The sequence below is a fragment of the Microtus oregoni genome, unplaced genomic scaffold, assembly GCF_018167655.1.
Source record: "Microtus oregoni isolate MIOR12 unplaced genomic scaffold, Mior012 000036F_ref0000092, whole genome shotgun sequence".
Lineage (NCBI taxonomy): Eukaryota > Metazoa > Chordata > Mammalia > Rodentia > Cricetidae > Microtus > Microtus oregoni.
In genome coordinates, this window is record NW_024543095.1 from 26525160 (window position 1) to 26542120 (window position 16961).

The window sequence follows — 16961 nt, forward strand, 5'->3', positions numbered from 1 at the left end:
GTTTAAATGAATACAATTTGTGTGTTGTTATTTCGGGGCATAAGCTAGCCAGGCGGCCGGGGTGCTGGGGACACAGCCCCGCCGCTCCTATTACTATACCGTCCCTCATCTGCTATATGGTGTGGGTGGGGGAGAGATGCACTCTACCCATCACTGCCTGTGAGGAGTGGGAGAGCTGAGGTAATAAGAATAGGAGAGCTACTCCTGCCCCTCGTCAGCTGAAGCACTGGGGTGGGTGGCCCCTGCACCTTGCCTGGGCATCAGACTAGAACTGGTCACACCCCTGCTCATTGCTGCAAGAGATGAGCTGGGATCAGGTGTGGGAAATGCTGGAGAGTTCATCTCGGTGGTGAGGAAAGGGGAAAGCTGGTGGGCTAACCAACCCTGCAACTACTCAAATCCAGAACCAAGGCTGAGTTGACCCACCCCACCTGTAATCTGCTGGAGCACGTGAAGGGATCAGGCCTGCAGACCCCAAGCTTCAGGATCTCCATGACAGGAGATCCAGGGCAACAACAGGATATCCAAGAGAAGTCCCAGTGAGGGTCCAGCATCGATAGTGTAGCAGAAACCAGAGGCCTCTAACCAGACCAACAACTCTTTACAATAACACTTGCAAGTATGGATATGAGGGTTTACTGTGTAACTCACTATGTCTATGGCTTCCATGATGAGATTTCTTTCCTTTCTTTTTTTCTTTTCTTTTGTCTTTTTCTCTTAAATTGTATTGTATTTTGGGGTGGATTGCAAGGGCAGATATGAAGGGACAGGGAAATGAATAGGCTGAAAATGCATGATGTGAAAGATGCAAAGAATAAATAGAGAGAGTAAAAGAAAATTAATCAAAAAGAAACCAACAACTATAACAACAAAACAATCTCAAATATCTATTTTCTAAAATCTCACTTATTGGCAATAATTATTTTAAGAATGTAAGTATTGGGGAAACTTTATTTCCTTTGCTTTCATTTCATGTTTTAATCTCAGTCATACAATTTATAATTATCAGAAATACAAAATAAAGGAAAATGCTATATTTGGATGTAAGGTTCAGTCAACCACGGTACAAATAAAACCTTCCATGAACTAAGCACATGAACGTAAGTATGCATCTCAGGACATCATTAGACCTTCCCAAGGCAAATAACAAAACCCTACAGAATGCTCACAGTCAAGACAGCATGGCCAGTATCGGCTCAGTGAGGTCACCAGAGCTGTGGCTGTAAAAACAGAAAAGGAACAGGGCACAGCACAAAGTCCACATCCTTTTCATTCTAGGTTTGAAGACACCGGCACACAACTAGAATGTTTATTTCAAGTAGGGACTACTACTCACTGCACCCTCAAAATTATCCTGTACCTAACTAGTACAATGTACAAGAAATCAGAAGTACACATACTTAAGGATTATCTAGTAGTATGAAGCGTCCACATATAAGCAAGGAGTCCTCTAGATCCCATTTTTTTACATCTATAACCCAAAATACTTGTCTGGAAGAAAGTAGCATGTAAATCATAATACATCCATTTTTCTTTTGGCTCTGGAGTTAAATGGTTGACATACAGTTTACTGTGAAAGTTTTGGTTTACACTGGTTTCACACAAAGTTCATCAAAAAAATCATTGAATTCTCAGCTTTTTCAATCTTTTAATCAACAATATCAAATATTCAGAAGGGTGATCCTAAAGCAGCATTTTTCTCATCAAGGCTAACACTTAATACATCATACAAAAGTGTTATATATAGCAACCTCCTCTGGACTGAAAGACTCCATGCTGGAAGGAAGCTCGTTAAAACAAAGGAAGTTTTAAAGAGACCTATTAAGACCCAGAAAAAAAAAAACCTCACAAGTCTCAAGGAGTTCCTGAAATTTACCAGGTTCACTTGGCCCCTCCCACCCCAAGGTTATATTAGTAAGGACTGTTGAAAAGATTCTCCAACCTGTAGGGCTCTCTGCAAGTCAGGGAGAGCACTCCAGGGCTCCAACTCCCATGAGTCAACACCCACGCTGCAATGCACTTTTGTGGATACCTTTAAATGGTCTATGCTCTGGTAAGTAACCCTACCCATATTCCCGTAAGTAACTCCAATAAACTCTCCGGTTCATCAAGCTAGATGTCAGTGGTATCATCACTCTGGTCCACCATCACTCCCCTACCCGGATGGAGGAGACATTTGTTCACACCTCCCCATGACAAGTGTCATGCAACACAAGGTAAGCATTTCTGAGACTTTGACAGTCCTTACATAAAATAATGATCTCTTTCCATCACTCTCTTCCAAGATAATCTGCGCTGTTTATTCTCAAAGCCTGTATAATAAGCCAGCTTGCTAATTCAAAACATCTTAAGATTCTTAAAGTCTTCATCCATTTGTTGAAAGGGTGCCAATGACTTACCACTTTGCATACAGATAGCTTTTTCTGACATCACTACATGTCCCAACATGAGCATGGCCTTTTTAAAACAATGGCTTTTTATGACCACTTTGTCCTACAATCCTACTGCTAAACTGATAGCATGTCCTTCACATCCCATCAAGACCAGCAACATTTTTGATGATCTACATTTTTCTTTATATAGCATCTGGAGGAATGATAAAATCAAAAGAAAAAACTTGAAACGATTTCAAATTGATGTCTGACTTGCTTTATACATAATGGCCTATAATACCAAAGAGCATAAAAGACCATCTTTAAATTTTTTTTATTCTGACTTTCTTTACAATTGTTTTACATATATTTTACATTTAAAAAAAAGTAAATCAGATAAAGATATAAGCATTAGTTTACATATTTATTTAAGGCAGGCTAAACGAAGTATCTTTTCTTATGATTATGAAACATGGCATCAAAGTGTAACTTGGTTGGGCCTGATGGCATAGGCCTACAATTCCACCTGCTTCGAAGGCTGAGTCAGGAAACTCACTAATTATGATCTCTTTAATCCAAACTCCCTAGGATACAGAGAAAGTCCAGGACTAGGCTGCGAGATTTAGTGAAAAAGAAGGTTGAGATATAGCTCAGAGGTAGAGCACTTGCATAGCATGCCCAGGGTCCTAAGTTCAATCACAGTGCTACAAGTTAAGAAACAAAAACAAAACTATGACCTTCCATTCTTGACCTCATGACCAACTTTCCTGTTCTGTGAGAGGTGAGTCTCACTGCTTGGCAAACAGATCATGCTGGTACTGAATGTATTATCATCCCCAGATTACTCAGTGATGAAATTGCAAGCATGTGCCACCATATCTAATTTGCCACTCTCTTTTGAGGATTGAAGAGATTACTCTTATAAATGGAGGCAAATTTAATTTCATTTATAGACTTTTTATATGCTTTGATAATTTTATATATGAATACACTATTTACGTTACTTCTACCACCACCCCCATCCAACTTCTCCTTTCCCCTCCCCATACTCCATCTTGGATTTATGACCTCTTCTTCTGAAACTGTTACAGATACATAGATAGATGAGAGATAGAGATAGAGATGAGATAGAGAGAGAGAGAGAGAGAGAGAGAGAGAGAGAGAGAGAGAGATCCTACTGAGTCCATTTGGTGTTCCTTGGGTATACACATGCTTAGGACTGACCACTTGAAACTGATGAACTTTTCAGGTAATTTTTAAACTAGCATTTCTTTCTAGCTAATCGTTTCAGAGATCCACTCACCCCGCATTGTTGCTGACTGCAGTTAGATCCTTCACTCCCGTCTTCAATAAAGCGCCTATAAGATTTTCTGGGATTCCACACAGCCCAAAACCTACAAAACCCAACAGGGAAACCATCTGTGCAGAGGTAATGTTCTTTCAAGATACATCTGTTATTATTCTCAATAAAAGAGAAGAGTCACAAAGCATTTTGTTAAACATAATAAGCAAAATACACAACTATACCTTATCAATTCACTAAAGAGCCATCAGTCATATTACCAGATCTCAAAGTTTCAAACCATTACATATCACCAGACACCATTGTCAAGGCTTTGAACAAGTTAAGGCCAAACGTAATCAGTTTATATATGACATGTGTACTATTATCCCCCTTCATAATACAAACCATATCCAGTTGTTTATTTAAGCACGTATTTTTATACATCTGAGTTAGTGTATTTTACAGAACTAGAACCCTAAGCTAATAACTTTCATTTCATAGATCTTTAAAGTTATTCCAAGAGTATAGGATTTAAGATGGACATTCAATAACTTCCCAATTTGAATGAATAAACAAAGACCAGCCGTAAAATAAGTCTTGATTCTATGTATAAGGATCAGGAAGTTAAGTGTAATTAAGTCTGAGGCAGTGATCACAAAAGACATCCCAAAGAAGTAGCAGAAACAGAATATGGGGGTGGAGGGGGACGAGACTCAATGACAGAGTCCTATGCTCTTCAGCTCAACAAATCAGGAGCAATACAGAGTGATTGGAGCAGTGGTTCTCAACCTTCCTAAGGCTGCAACCCTATAATACAGTTCCTCATGTTGTCGTGACCTCAACCATAAAATGATTTCATTGCTACTTCATAATTTTAATTTTAATAGTTATGAATCATAACGTCAATATCTGTGGTTTCCAATGTTCTTAGGCGACCCCTGTAAAAGCGTCACAACCCATAGGCTGAAAGCCACTGGGCTAGAGTAACTGACGAGATGAGGCATGTGTTTCAAGTTCACCAGCATTCCCAGGGATTCAGGGATCCATCACAACTTTTTTTTTAAATATTTTTTATGGCTTATTGATTTTATTTTATGTGCATTGGTGTGAAGGTATCAGATCCCCTGCAACTGGATCTTCAGACAGTTGTGAGCTGCCATGTGGGTGCTGGGAACTGAACCCGGGTCCCCGGGAGGAGCAGTCAGTACTCTTAACCACTGAGCCATCTCTCCAGCCCCCCATCACAACTCTTGATAAGACACTAGCACATGAACCTCCAGCTTCTCAGGTAAAAACGTGCAGCGGCATCTCTCAGGAAGAGACTGGAACAGAGTGTCACGCATGTCATGGAAAGGACAGCGAGTGAGTAAGAGGTAAATGACAGAAGAACTGGGGCTTTGGATCTCTACAGCTCTGTCACGCGACCCTCGAAAGGAAAGCCGGCGTGCCTTTACTTACCGCCAACCAGCAAGGTTGCACCATTAGGGATATCTTTGACAGCTTCCACCGGATCTGTGTAAAATTTGGTGTGGCGACGGGTACTGACAGAAAAGTAGCGGACACACCCCTGGAACGTTAAAAACATTTCCAGTGAACGATCATTTGCAGCTTCACTTTACACAAGAAACAAATGATTCCACAGACGTGTAGATACATGTGTGTGTGCATATATGTATATCTCTATGTGATAACTTCATTAATCCTTTTAGCATCTTTGTGTTTTTAATTAACAAGCACAATATGTTTACGGTAGATAGCATCACATTCCGATACACGTAGACATTACAAAATGACTAACTGGAGCTTTCTCACACAACATCACTTCACATCACTCTTTGTGGTAAGAATATTTCACAACTGCTCCAGAGTTTTCCAGGATGGCTACTGCTCATCACCAGGCATAGAACACATTTCCTAAGTTACTTCTCTGATCAAGCTGAAACGTAGTGTCCTTTGACCGACATTTTCCCAACTCCTTCACTTTCTAACCTCTGTGATGTCACCTCTGTGATGTCATTTTACTTTGCTTCTCTGATACAACTCTATCTGTCAAGAGTTGGGCGTTAAATGGTTTATCTTTGACAGGATGGACATGCCCTACTGACAGGTTCTCACCAGGGTACCTTGTGATCTACATCTTCTATTACATGGCGGAAGGTCCAGCTGGCTCACACGACCACAACCCAAAAGAATAAAAGTAGATAGCTTGCCGGGCAGTGGTGGCGTACACCTTTAACCCCAGCACTTGGAAGGCAGAGGCAGGTGGATCTCTGTGAGTTCAAGGACAGCCTGATTTACAGAGAGCGTTCTAGGACAGGCTCCAAAGCTACAAAAAAAATCGAAAGAAAATGTTTTTTAAAAAAGTAGAGAACTCGCATCATATACTGGGATATAAATCCACAATGTGTGCTCAGTCACCCATCTCTCACAGTAACCTAGTTTTCTAGTCAGCTGATAAATACTGAGAACCTACCTGCACCAAGTTCTGTGCCATTTATCCACACTATGGTAGGACTACGGCTCTCTGGGGAAGTACAGTGTGGTCAGTCCTAAGTGCTGGGAGAACTCTAAGGAGACAAGTGAGGAGCAGCACGCCAGAGGGCTCACTCCCCTGTGCCGCTGTCCCAGAAGCTGAAGGCAAAGCAGCAAACTATCACGACAGGGAGGAGAACTAACTGGGCACACTACGATCTGTAGCGGGGTTGTCACCTCCTCAGTCCACATCAGAACCGGGTCCCCGTGTCAACACTGTTGAGAAGCGGTAGGACTTTCATGGAGGAGTGTGAGCATGGTATAGGCATGAATGCGACCGGCTTCCTCCTTGGAGGAGCCAGCAAGTTTCCGCTCTTGCTGCACGGAATTGCTGGCTGTCACAGCCAGGCTTTTCCTAAGCGAGGCTGCCTATCCTGCACAGCCGCTTGTCCCTCTGCTCCTCCGCAGTGTTGTAAAGCAGCACAATGCTCTCGCCAGATACAGTCACCAAACTGTGGGCTGTGGGTCTCCATCTAACTACGAGCTATACGAACTTCTTTTATAAGTACCCAGTCTCAGGTGTCTGTTATAGTGAGCAATATGGACCTCAAATGAGTCATCCAGCGAACATTCATGAAACCAGGTGTAAGTTATTGCCCTGTAGGCTCCATCCACAATATGGGCAAGGGAAAAGGAGGCAATCGATTCTATGGTAACTAATGGCCCATATTAACAATGCCATGCTTTATTTCCATTATGTGTTTAATCCGAAGAAAGAGGAAGTGGGGAGAATAACAGCTGAACCCCGATATACTGCCATTTTAACAAGCCCGGCCAGAAAGACACACCCACTCGACTCCCCGACGGAACTGCAAACAGCCACAACCTGAGGTGGGCAAGAACTAGCATTCTTTCTTTCCTCCAGAAACTACTTTCATTTTTTTAAGTACCTGTCAATTAGTACAAAAGACCATGTAAAGGGTCCACACAGAGAAAGTCGAATGCGTGCTAAAAAGGTTGAGGTGACACACATGGTCACATGACTTTTGTCCCTTCAAGTTTCTATTTTGGTCATGGTCAGGTGAGGAGCTTGAGCACTGCCCAAAGCCTGGGACATAAGCAGAGGGAAGGACAAGGACTCTGAAGGACTTAACCACAAAGAAGTTTCTTCCTTTCCTGGTCTCACAAGTAAGATTTTATTTGCTTCTGTTTTAAACACACACACGCACGCACGCATGCACGCGCACACGCGCACACACACACACACACACACACACACACACGACAGGGGGGTGGAGTTAGTTTAGGTCTCAGAAATAAAAAGTCTGAAAGATTGAATACACACATGCTGGCCCTATAATTCCAGCCCAGAGGAGGCTGACGCAGAATGATTGCTAGCCTGAACTACGTAACAAGTTACAGCTTAGCCTGGGAAACAAACAGCATGTGATTCAGTCTCAAAATACAAGACCAGAGGGCTGGAGAGAGGGTTTAATGGGTAAGAGCATCTGCTGCTCTTGCCAAGACAATGTTGGGCAGCTCACAACTGCTTGTAACTCCAGCTCCAGAGGATCTGATGCTTCTAGCCTATGCTGACACAAATACACACAGACACATACACACACAAACACAATTTTAAAAAATCTTTTTAAAAAAAGTTTCATAGATTGAATATGTAGGACATAAGAGTATTCCACACTAAACTTGTGGATGCAATATACTCAAAACTTTGGTAAAGACTGAGTGGCAGACTTGGGTCCCAGCTTCCTGTCACATGGTCCTTCCACCACAAGGTGTTTGTCCATGTTTTCTAGAGATCCTCTATTGCTCTGCCTTGTTATTTACACACAACAAATCTTTATGAGAGTCCTGTTCTGTACTGTGTAACTCTGCTGTCATTATCTCTGTCTCAGAATAAAGAGTCCAGGCCTCAGCAGGATCCGGAAGAAAATGAAAGCATTCATCTACACCCAGACAGGCTGAAAGGTGAGGTCACCTTGAAATGCTTCTCTGTGGAATTCCACAGAGAGCCTGCGGAAGGAGGATTCAGTTCCCCTGTGTACCCCCAAAGCCTTCAAAGCACAGAGCCACAGGGCACGAACCCCATCCTTTTGTAGTAGCTGGTAATTAGTATTGTCACAGCACTAATTACCATCAGCACTAATTACCCAGCAGCTTTCCCCACTCTGAAAAAAAGAAAGAAAAGAAGGAAAAAGAGAAAGGAAAGAAACCTGCCAGAAATATTTTAGAAAAGGTGGAAGTGGCTCTGAAGATGTAGTTCAGTAGCAAAATGCTTTCCTAGTAAGCAAAGGACCCTGGGTTCAACTGATGTGGGAGGTTGTTAGGAATGTACCCATACGGCCAAAATTCAACACTCAGTAAGGTAGGCTGGAGAGATCGCTTGCAGATGGTATGCTTGTGAGACCATCAGGTGGCGCTCACAACTGTCTGCGACTATAGTTCTGAGGGATCCAAAGTCTGTCACTGTAGTTCCAAGGGATGCTCAGCAGGCACACATGCATGCATACAAACTCATGACACACAGAGACCTACATAAAAGTAAAATCTTAAAAACAAACAGTAAAGTGACATATTTCCAGGGAATGTAATATGAGCCTAAGATCATAAGGAACTTCATAAGCATTTGATTTTTTTCATTATTCATACGAATTAATATTTGTCAATGTATGCTTTATTGGCATTTAATATTTATGTACTATTTATTAAGAAATCAGCTTTTTGTGGTTCTTCAAGAAAGGGTTTCTCTGTAGCTTTGGAGCCTGTCCTGGAACTAGCTCTTGTAGACCAGGCTGGCTCAAACTCACAGAGATCCGCCTGCCTCTGCCTCCCGGGTGCTGGGATTAAAGGCGTGCACCACCAGAGCTAGTTCCAAGAAATCAACTTTCAATAAATCATTTTTATGGTGTCAGAAAATTAGCCACCAATTCTGGGAGACAGTATGATCTAACGTGCCACATACTCCTGGGGTCAAAAGTACCCTTGTGTCAAATTCCAGTTCAACCAAGACTGAACGAATGTGTCAGAATCATTTAACCACTGGCTGTGCCTTTGTAGAGAGGTGCTACTTTTGGTCAAAGCCAGGTGAGGAGCTTGCACAGTGTCTAAAGATGAAAACTGTCCATTCTCTCCCATGATACAGTTAGAAAAGAAGCCCTCTGCTGGACTACAGGAAATTCCTAGGGATGTCATTCACCTTTGGGAAGTGACACCTTTTTTCTATTCCCAGCTAAGACAGTAAAATCAGGCTGTCATTTATTGCAGTTTAATTTTTAACCTCACCACTCCCTGCCTGCCCTCTCCCCAACCAATGATTTCATACAGAAAATTTGCAACATGGCCATCATGCTACAATTAATGTTGCAAAAAATTAATCCTCCTCACTACAAATACCTCACTCTGTGGGTCTGGCTAGTCTCAAAGTCCTATCCTTAAGCAATCCTCCTGCCTCAATCCCAAGCAGCTGGGACAGCAAACACACACTACTATCCAGCCATACGTTAATCTCATTAGCAATCCTGTTTGCCGGTCTGCAAAATCGGAGATGACTTGGCAAGCCAGGAACTGGTGCAGTCAGTGGGGCACTGAGGAAACCCAATGCCCGTGGCTAACTGTACCACAGAGAATCTTCAAAAACCAAAGCCCAGGAAACACTTTAGGGTCTGCAAAGACAGCCCCTTACTGGAGGCTTTTGAATTTGCCCTCTTCACCCATTTTGCCCCTGCTTCCCTGTTCACACTGTGTCTCTGAGAGACAAGAAATACCCAGGTCCCTGGCAGTCACCTCCTAAGATTAGGCAACTGGGGGAAAAGTGTATCTCTGATAACATCTACCTTTTCTCCTCAGGTAGGCAAGTCTAAAGAGGCTATTTAAGCTACCTAGTTAGCCTCTTCCGTCCAATATAGTCTATATCCTAAATGGTGTTTTGAAAAAACAAACTCGGTGGTGGAAGGCTTGCTCAGCACCGCCTGAACAAAGCCCTAGAGAGCCCCAGGAGGACACCGGCAACCCCGCACTAGAAGCCAAAGGATCAGAAATTGAAGGTCAGCCTTGGTTACACAGTGTTTGAGGCTAGCCTGGGCTTCATGAGATCATTCCTGGGGAGAAAAAGTTTGTGTGTCAGTGCCAAATAAATAAAGACATAAACGACTTTCGCGTTTGCACACAGTACCTAAGGGAATGTGGGGGACTTACTCTGGGGATAAGCTTCTCGTGACAAAGTACCTTATTTTCTACTCTCCTACTTTCAGCAGAACCCCATTTTGTTGTGATACTAATTTTTGATATTAAGGGAGGGAGGAACATAATGATTAGGTACTTTAATGAAAGAAACAAAATCCTTAAGAGTGGAAAATACTTTTCTGTTTAACGTTTCTCCCTTCATCCTCTATGTTGACCTTCATCATGTCCTTTGGCCTAACCTCTGGAATCTTTCTTACTCCACGACTGAACCTAAACTTCATCTCATGACTTCCTTTCTAGCTGTTCACTGCCACTGTTACTTCTTTCCCCGACATCTCTTTCCCTTTTCACCCAACAGTTGAGAATTTAGTGAAATTACACTTTGGGATGAAAAGACACCAAACACATTTTAAAAGTACGCTTTAGATTTTGACTATGTTCTTTACGTTTGTATCTGGGTAGGGAAGGGATGTGTCACCGTGTCCCTGTGGAGGTGAGAGGACAACTTTCAGTTCGCTCTTCTACCATGTAAGTCCTAGAGATCAAAGATGGGTTATCAGACTTAATGAAACGCCATTGTCCGCCAATCCATCTTGCTGGCCCCAAACACACTTTTAAAAATATATGTAAGCATTACCTTCATGATAGAGAACTATACACCCAAGAGGTAATGTTGTCACCTCGGTGCTGTTGAAGAAATCATGACACAGGTCATTGCCTACCTTCGTGTCGAAGTTTGGCAAACAGAACTGGGGAAGAGAAGTCACGGAAAGAGGCAAAGAAAACCAGTTAGGAGGAAAAGGTGAATGGGAGCATATGAGCTTGGCACGAAGAGTGTGGCATCTCTGCCAAGAGGAATCGATCCATGGTCTGGGTGAATGGGTCCACTTAGTACCTTCCAAATCAGAAACCTTGGAGGTGGCACAGCAATCAGATTTAAAAGTCTTCAGGCAACCCTGAGTCATGCTAAAGTTTCAGACAACAAACTTGCTCACTATGGGGGAGGGGGAGATAAACAAAGAAAGAAAGAAACACTTCTTTTTCCTTTTTTCAAGCCAGACAATGGTAAATAAGGCCACACCTGTAATTACAGCATTCTGCAAGTTGAAGCAAAAGGATCATGGGTGCCAAGCCTTCCTAGGCCACATAGTAAGATCCTGCTTCCCAAAACAAAACCATAAAAGCATTTTTAATAACAATCTCGGTTTACCTGTTGGCCATATTTTAGCTGGAAAACATTCAAGGTTACTTAAGCTACCCGCAGGTATCTCGTGCACATATTAAAGGAGTATTCTTTGACGGAGCAGTATGTGATGTTGAGGGAGACAAAGAACCGGCCTATAACAAGGTCCCAAAGTTACACAGTACAACAGAGGTGGGGTGCCAAGTGCTACGCCCCAAGACCAATGCAGGAGCTGGGAGAATACTCCAGACAGCCTAACTTTGAACCCTGCCACGAACTTTTAATCAGAGACAGAAAAACCCATAACTATAGCTCATCCACCTGGAGGTGTGCTGGCTTGGGAAATGGTTTAATGATTATATTGAAAGTGGGGTAGGCTAGAGGTGAATAAATTATACTCAGACAAACGTGTACTACCAAAAGAATGTTTTCGACCTTGGCCCAAGGACATCCCTGTGTCCTGGTTTTGGCTTCTGCTCCATCACTTGCAGAAGGTCAAATTCTCTCTTAATGTCTTATTTATCTAAATCTATATGCAATTACCAAAATGCCTCCCATGAGGAATTTAATAATGCAATACTTCAGTTCTGAAGCATTCCCTAGGACATGTGGGAGAAACTTGATGACTTCTCCAGCAAGAAAATGAGCAACAGGGAAAGAAAGGGGTTCAGAGTATACACATAGTGAGCAAGAACGTGCCCTGCGCAATGCACTCTTCAGCTCAGAGCTACAATCTGAAACATCACCAAATAAAACACTTCGTTTTCTTGTTCAAAGAAGAGGTTCATGAGCAAACTGAACCCACCGTGGTGAAGCCACTTGCCTGGAGCTGAATTCTTGTCCAGCACTCAGTTTCTTGGACCCACACTGAAACCCAACCTGAATGTGTGCTTACAGAAAAGATAGTGCACCAGCAAAACCACCCACCACCCGCTGATCCGCTAGGAGGGCATCTCTGGGTACTAGCTCGGGGGAGCTGTGGGAGTGTAATTGCTCAAGGTATTTTTTTAAGGACTTTGAAAATTGCATGTCTCTAATCTGGATCTGGGGGTCACCAAGTAAGCAAGGGCGGCGTTAGCAGACTGAAGCGGAGCACAGCCAGTTCTCCATCCACTTCCAACCGCTTGGCAGGCTAGGCGCCCCGTGACGGAGCGCTCCAGTCCGGGTTCCCCTTTCTACCGCCATATAGGGAAGGGGAGGATGGAGCGGCAGTCCGCCCCCGCCGCACACAGCATCCGCCCACTTGGCGGTGAACTTGAGCCAGCAGCGGTTAGCCCGGTCGGGGGTTCTGGGCCTCAGCCGGCGCCGACGCCTGCAGCTCCCTCAGGTGGGGCGCAAGCCTCGGTGCGCCGCCCTTCCCCGCTCTGCTCCTTCAACCCTCCCAGTCTCTAGGGCGGAGGCCGCCACGGGGACCCTTCCCAAGGGCGTAGGCGGGGAAGTGGGTGGGGGAGGCGAGCCCCAGGGGCGCGGGCAGCCCCCAAGTCGCAGCAGCGCTGCACAGAGCCCCGACCACTGCTCCAGCGCTGCACGCCCTGCTTGCCTTCATCTCGCCCCATTGGGGAAACGGATGGAAGAAGCAAAGACAACAGACGGACAAACAGACAGGCAGACAGCCGTGTCTTGGGCGAGCCTGAAACCCCCACCGTCTCCGAGCCCGGGTCACAGCGCTGCGGATGCCCGGTCCCCGGCTGGAGGTGGAAGGGATGGGCAGGGCAGAGGACGCGCGCGCCGCTCGCGGCTCGTCCGTGCTTTTCCCGCGCGTGGCCTTCCTCTTCCCCTTCGATTTACCTTGTGCCAGGCTCCCCGCGAGCTGCGGCCGGAGGTGCAGAGCCGGAGGCCGGAGGACAGGAGTTTGAGAGCCGCCATCTTCGGACCCGGGCGCGGGAGGAGGTGGAGAAGCGGAGCGCGCGGGAGTGTGTGCGAGCGCCGGTTGCCGGGGCCGCGGAGGCGTCACCGGCTCTGGAGGGAAGGGAAGGCGAGCCGGGGGGCGGGCTGGAGGCTCGACCGCCCGTCCGTGACGTCCTCGGGACCTCGGAGCGGTGCCGCCCCTTGCAGGCTGCTGGCTTGTCAAGGCGCGAGACAGGGAGGGGCCCACGGCTCCGAGTAGGAGCGCGCCACTGGCAGTGCGAGTCCCCGGGGAAGATCCCCAGGCCGGATGTGCCGGGGTTATCTGCGGGCGCCTCGGCTGCCACCGCCGCGCCACCTTAGGCTGGAGGAGGCGCTAGTGTGTGCAAGCCCCTAGCGCCAGGCTTGCGGGGGACCAGGGTTCCAGGTTTGAAGGGGACTGGATGGTCTCTTGCTGAACTGGTTACTTTTCCGTCAGCCTCGGCAATGTGTACAGGTACAAAGGGTCACGGATTAAGATTTTTCTCCCAGGTCTAGACAGCTCATATTTCTAACATTCCTCAGGCACCACCACCATGCTCTTTAAGTCTGGCTTTGGCCTTAAATTCCTCAGAAAACCAGCAGCGTTCTCAGTGACCCTCAAGAGATGTGACCCTCTTAACCGACAGAGGGACAAAATTAGAACTGGGCCCTTGTTCCCCCATCATCCTAGTTTGTGTTCCAGGATTTTCCTGGCACCGGAGTCCCAACAATTCCAGAGATTAGACAGCAGGTACAAACACAGAAGTGTCTGCCTTGTCCTTAGCCACGTTGCGTAAGTCACCTCACCTTGCAATGCCCTGCCTGTCATAGTTTTGTATGAGCAAAGCCAGGCGAGGCTTCTGGAACACAAGGAGCACACAAATGCTAGGCACTAAATTTTCGTCAGTTTCGGTGTTGGATTAACTTTTTGAAGTTTTGTTTGAGAAAGCATCCCACTGAAACCCGATATATGTGGCTCGGGCTGACCCCCACCTCTCCATCCTCTTTTGCGTCAGCCTATCCAAGGGCGTGTGTGTACACGCAATCCTGCCTGGCTCGAGCCTTATCTTTTGACTGGAACCCAGAGGACCTGAACAAATTCGATTTCTTAAGAACCTTCTATACACGTTAGAATGAAAAAAAGAAGAAAAAGAAAGAAAAAGAAAACCACCAGGAAGCCCAGTACAACTTTTTATTGAGTTAAAAAGCTGCCCATGTCCTGAAAAACGGATTTACTTTTGAGATAATGTGAAACCCATGAGAAAATTAAATGACACTCTAACTTCCTTAGAAAGTAGACTAGGCAGTAAAGGACAAACAATCTGGTTTAATTGAAATCTTTCTAGGGCTAGGTGAGATGATAAGAGCACTTGTCTCCAGGCTTGGTGACCTCATTTGACCCCTGGGATTCACGTGTCACATGTGTGCCAGGGGAGAACCAACTCCTTCAAGCCGTCCTCTTAACCTCACACGGTGGCGTGTGTGTGTGTGTGTGTGTGTGTGTGTGTGTGTGTATACACATGCATTTGCATATGCACAAAACAAATCTGTCCACAAAAACTACTAGCTCAGTATCCTTTTAACTCAAAATTTCTCCTGTAAATATTATGTTTGTTTTTGTTGGTTTGTTTTGTTTGTTTGGTTTTGGTTTTTCGGTGTCACTTTGGAGTCTGTCCTGGCACTAGCTCTGTAGACCAGGCTGGCCTCGAACTCAAAGAGATCCACCTGCTCCTGCATCCCGAGCACTGGGATTAAAGACGTGTGCCATCTCCACCCAGCAAATATTTTGGTTTTAATATGGAAATAAAATATCAAGTTAAACTATCCAGTTCCATAGGAGACGTTCACAAGGTAATCCTGGGTGTATTTTCAGGCACATTCTAGTGGGGTTGTGATGAGTTCAGATGTTAAGATGAGGGTCCATGAGTAGCCCTAACACAACTGTGGCAGCTGTTGTATTGCCGTTTATAGAAGGAACAAAACCTAGTGCTGCAGTTGCTTCTCCACTTTTGCCCTTCCAGGGCCATGGGAAAAGGAAAAAATAACAAAACCACTGGCAACTATGTGTGTGTAGTCATCTGACTCATTCCTGGCTGGCTGGACTCATTTTGTTGCTCCTAGCTGAGGAAGAAAGGTATTTTAAATCTTGTAATTCTGTGGAACTTCTGTTCCTGGGGGCAAAAAACAAAAAAACAAAAAAGGAAATCAGTGTCCCTGCTGCAGAGTCAGAAGACAGGGTGCTATGTTTTTGATAACTCCACGGCTTCATTTTTCACCTTCTCAATAATATGCAGGCCATCAATTCAACATGAAAGGAATATTGATTTTGTACAGATCTTTTTCCTGATTCAGCAAAAGCCATTTTAATTTTAGTTGCTTATAAAAATCCTGATTCTTTTAAGTTTCTGATTAGTAGGAACATTTCCCTCTTCTTTGTGTGGGAATGGGTACTGGCGACTGAACCTAAGACCCCCTGCATGAGCACTGAAATAACCCCTGCTCTATTTTTAAATTGCCCAGCAGAGCTTTAAATATACCTTGTAGTCCAGGGCTGGGCTTGAACTCCTGATTCCTCTGTCTCAGCCTCCCAAGTAGCTAGGATTATAGGCCTGTGGTAGCAGGGCCAGCTTCCTCAATACTCTAAAGGCAGTTTATGACAAATATTTCCACTCCATGAAGTTTTTCTTATGAAATATCGTACCACTTAACTTTTACATTCTTAAAGACTGGAAAGACTTCCCACACAGCTAACAGGAAAATTCGTGTTCTGAGGTGGTCTTCCACCAGGTAAGTGCAATCTGTTGCATTGCGAGTTAGATTGTAGTCACCGTGTTTCTGCTTGAAAGATTTCATTTGACTTCTCCTGAAATGCAGTGTGATTGCTCCTCCTTTTACTGAAAGATAAGACACCCTTCCCTAGTTAGCAGCCTCTTCCTCCTGGAGGAAAATGAAGGGCTTCTGAAGACTCAAATGTTGTCCGACTGGCTTAACTAGTAGTGGGAGTTTTATCTATGTGGTGTGAAGCAGCTACAAAAGTGCATAAATGCCTCATTTTACGTAATGAACCTTTAGCAGTAGAGAAAAAGTCTTCCAAACACTTGTGTCCTCCAGTCAGAAAAAATAAAAACAAAATCCTCTGAAGTTACATATAAATTTGCAAACCTAAGTATTGGTTTACTTTGTAAATCATTATGCCTTGATTTGTCTATTTTGTTAGCTTGATGTTCTCATAGTTCCCTTGAATCAATACTTTTTACTTGGTTTGTTTAATTAAAACATTAAAAGGAATTGGATTCTGCCGAGCAGGGTGGCGCATGCCTTTAACCCCAGCACTCAGGGAGGCAGAGGCAGGCAACTATCTGTAAGTTTGAAGTCAGCCTGGTCTACAGAGTGAGTTCAAGGACAACCAGAGCTACACAAAGCCTGTCTTGAAACCCCCTCCCCGCAAAAATGGGTTTTTCCCTATTTTATTTATTTTTTTGTTTGTTTTTATTTTTTGGTTTTTCGAGGCAGGATTTCTCTGTAGCTTTGGAGCCTGTCCTGGAACTAGCTTTTGTAGACCAGGCTGGTGTCAAATTTACAG

At 44.6% G+C, this 16961-nt stretch overlaps 1 protein-coding gene across 1 annotated transcript in view; it reads right to left on the reverse strand.

Moving 5' to 3' along the window:
• Oxct1 (3-oxoacid CoA-transferase 1) overlaps positions 1-13607 on the reverse strand; it is a 116506-nt gene extending 102899 nt beyond the window's left edge. The window contains exons 1-3 of the mRNA XM_041631158.1: positions 13301-13607; positions 5116-5224; positions 3676-3766 (exon numbers count right to left, since the gene is read on the reverse strand). Coding sequence (XP_041487092.1) covers positions 3676-3766; positions 5116-5224; positions 13301-13378 — 278 coding nt within the window. The 5' untranslated portion in view covers positions 13379-13607. The remainder of the gene's footprint in view (positions 1-3675; positions 3767-5115; positions 5225-13300) is intronic.
• Between the last annotated feature and the right edge of the window lie 3354 nt (positions 13608-16961).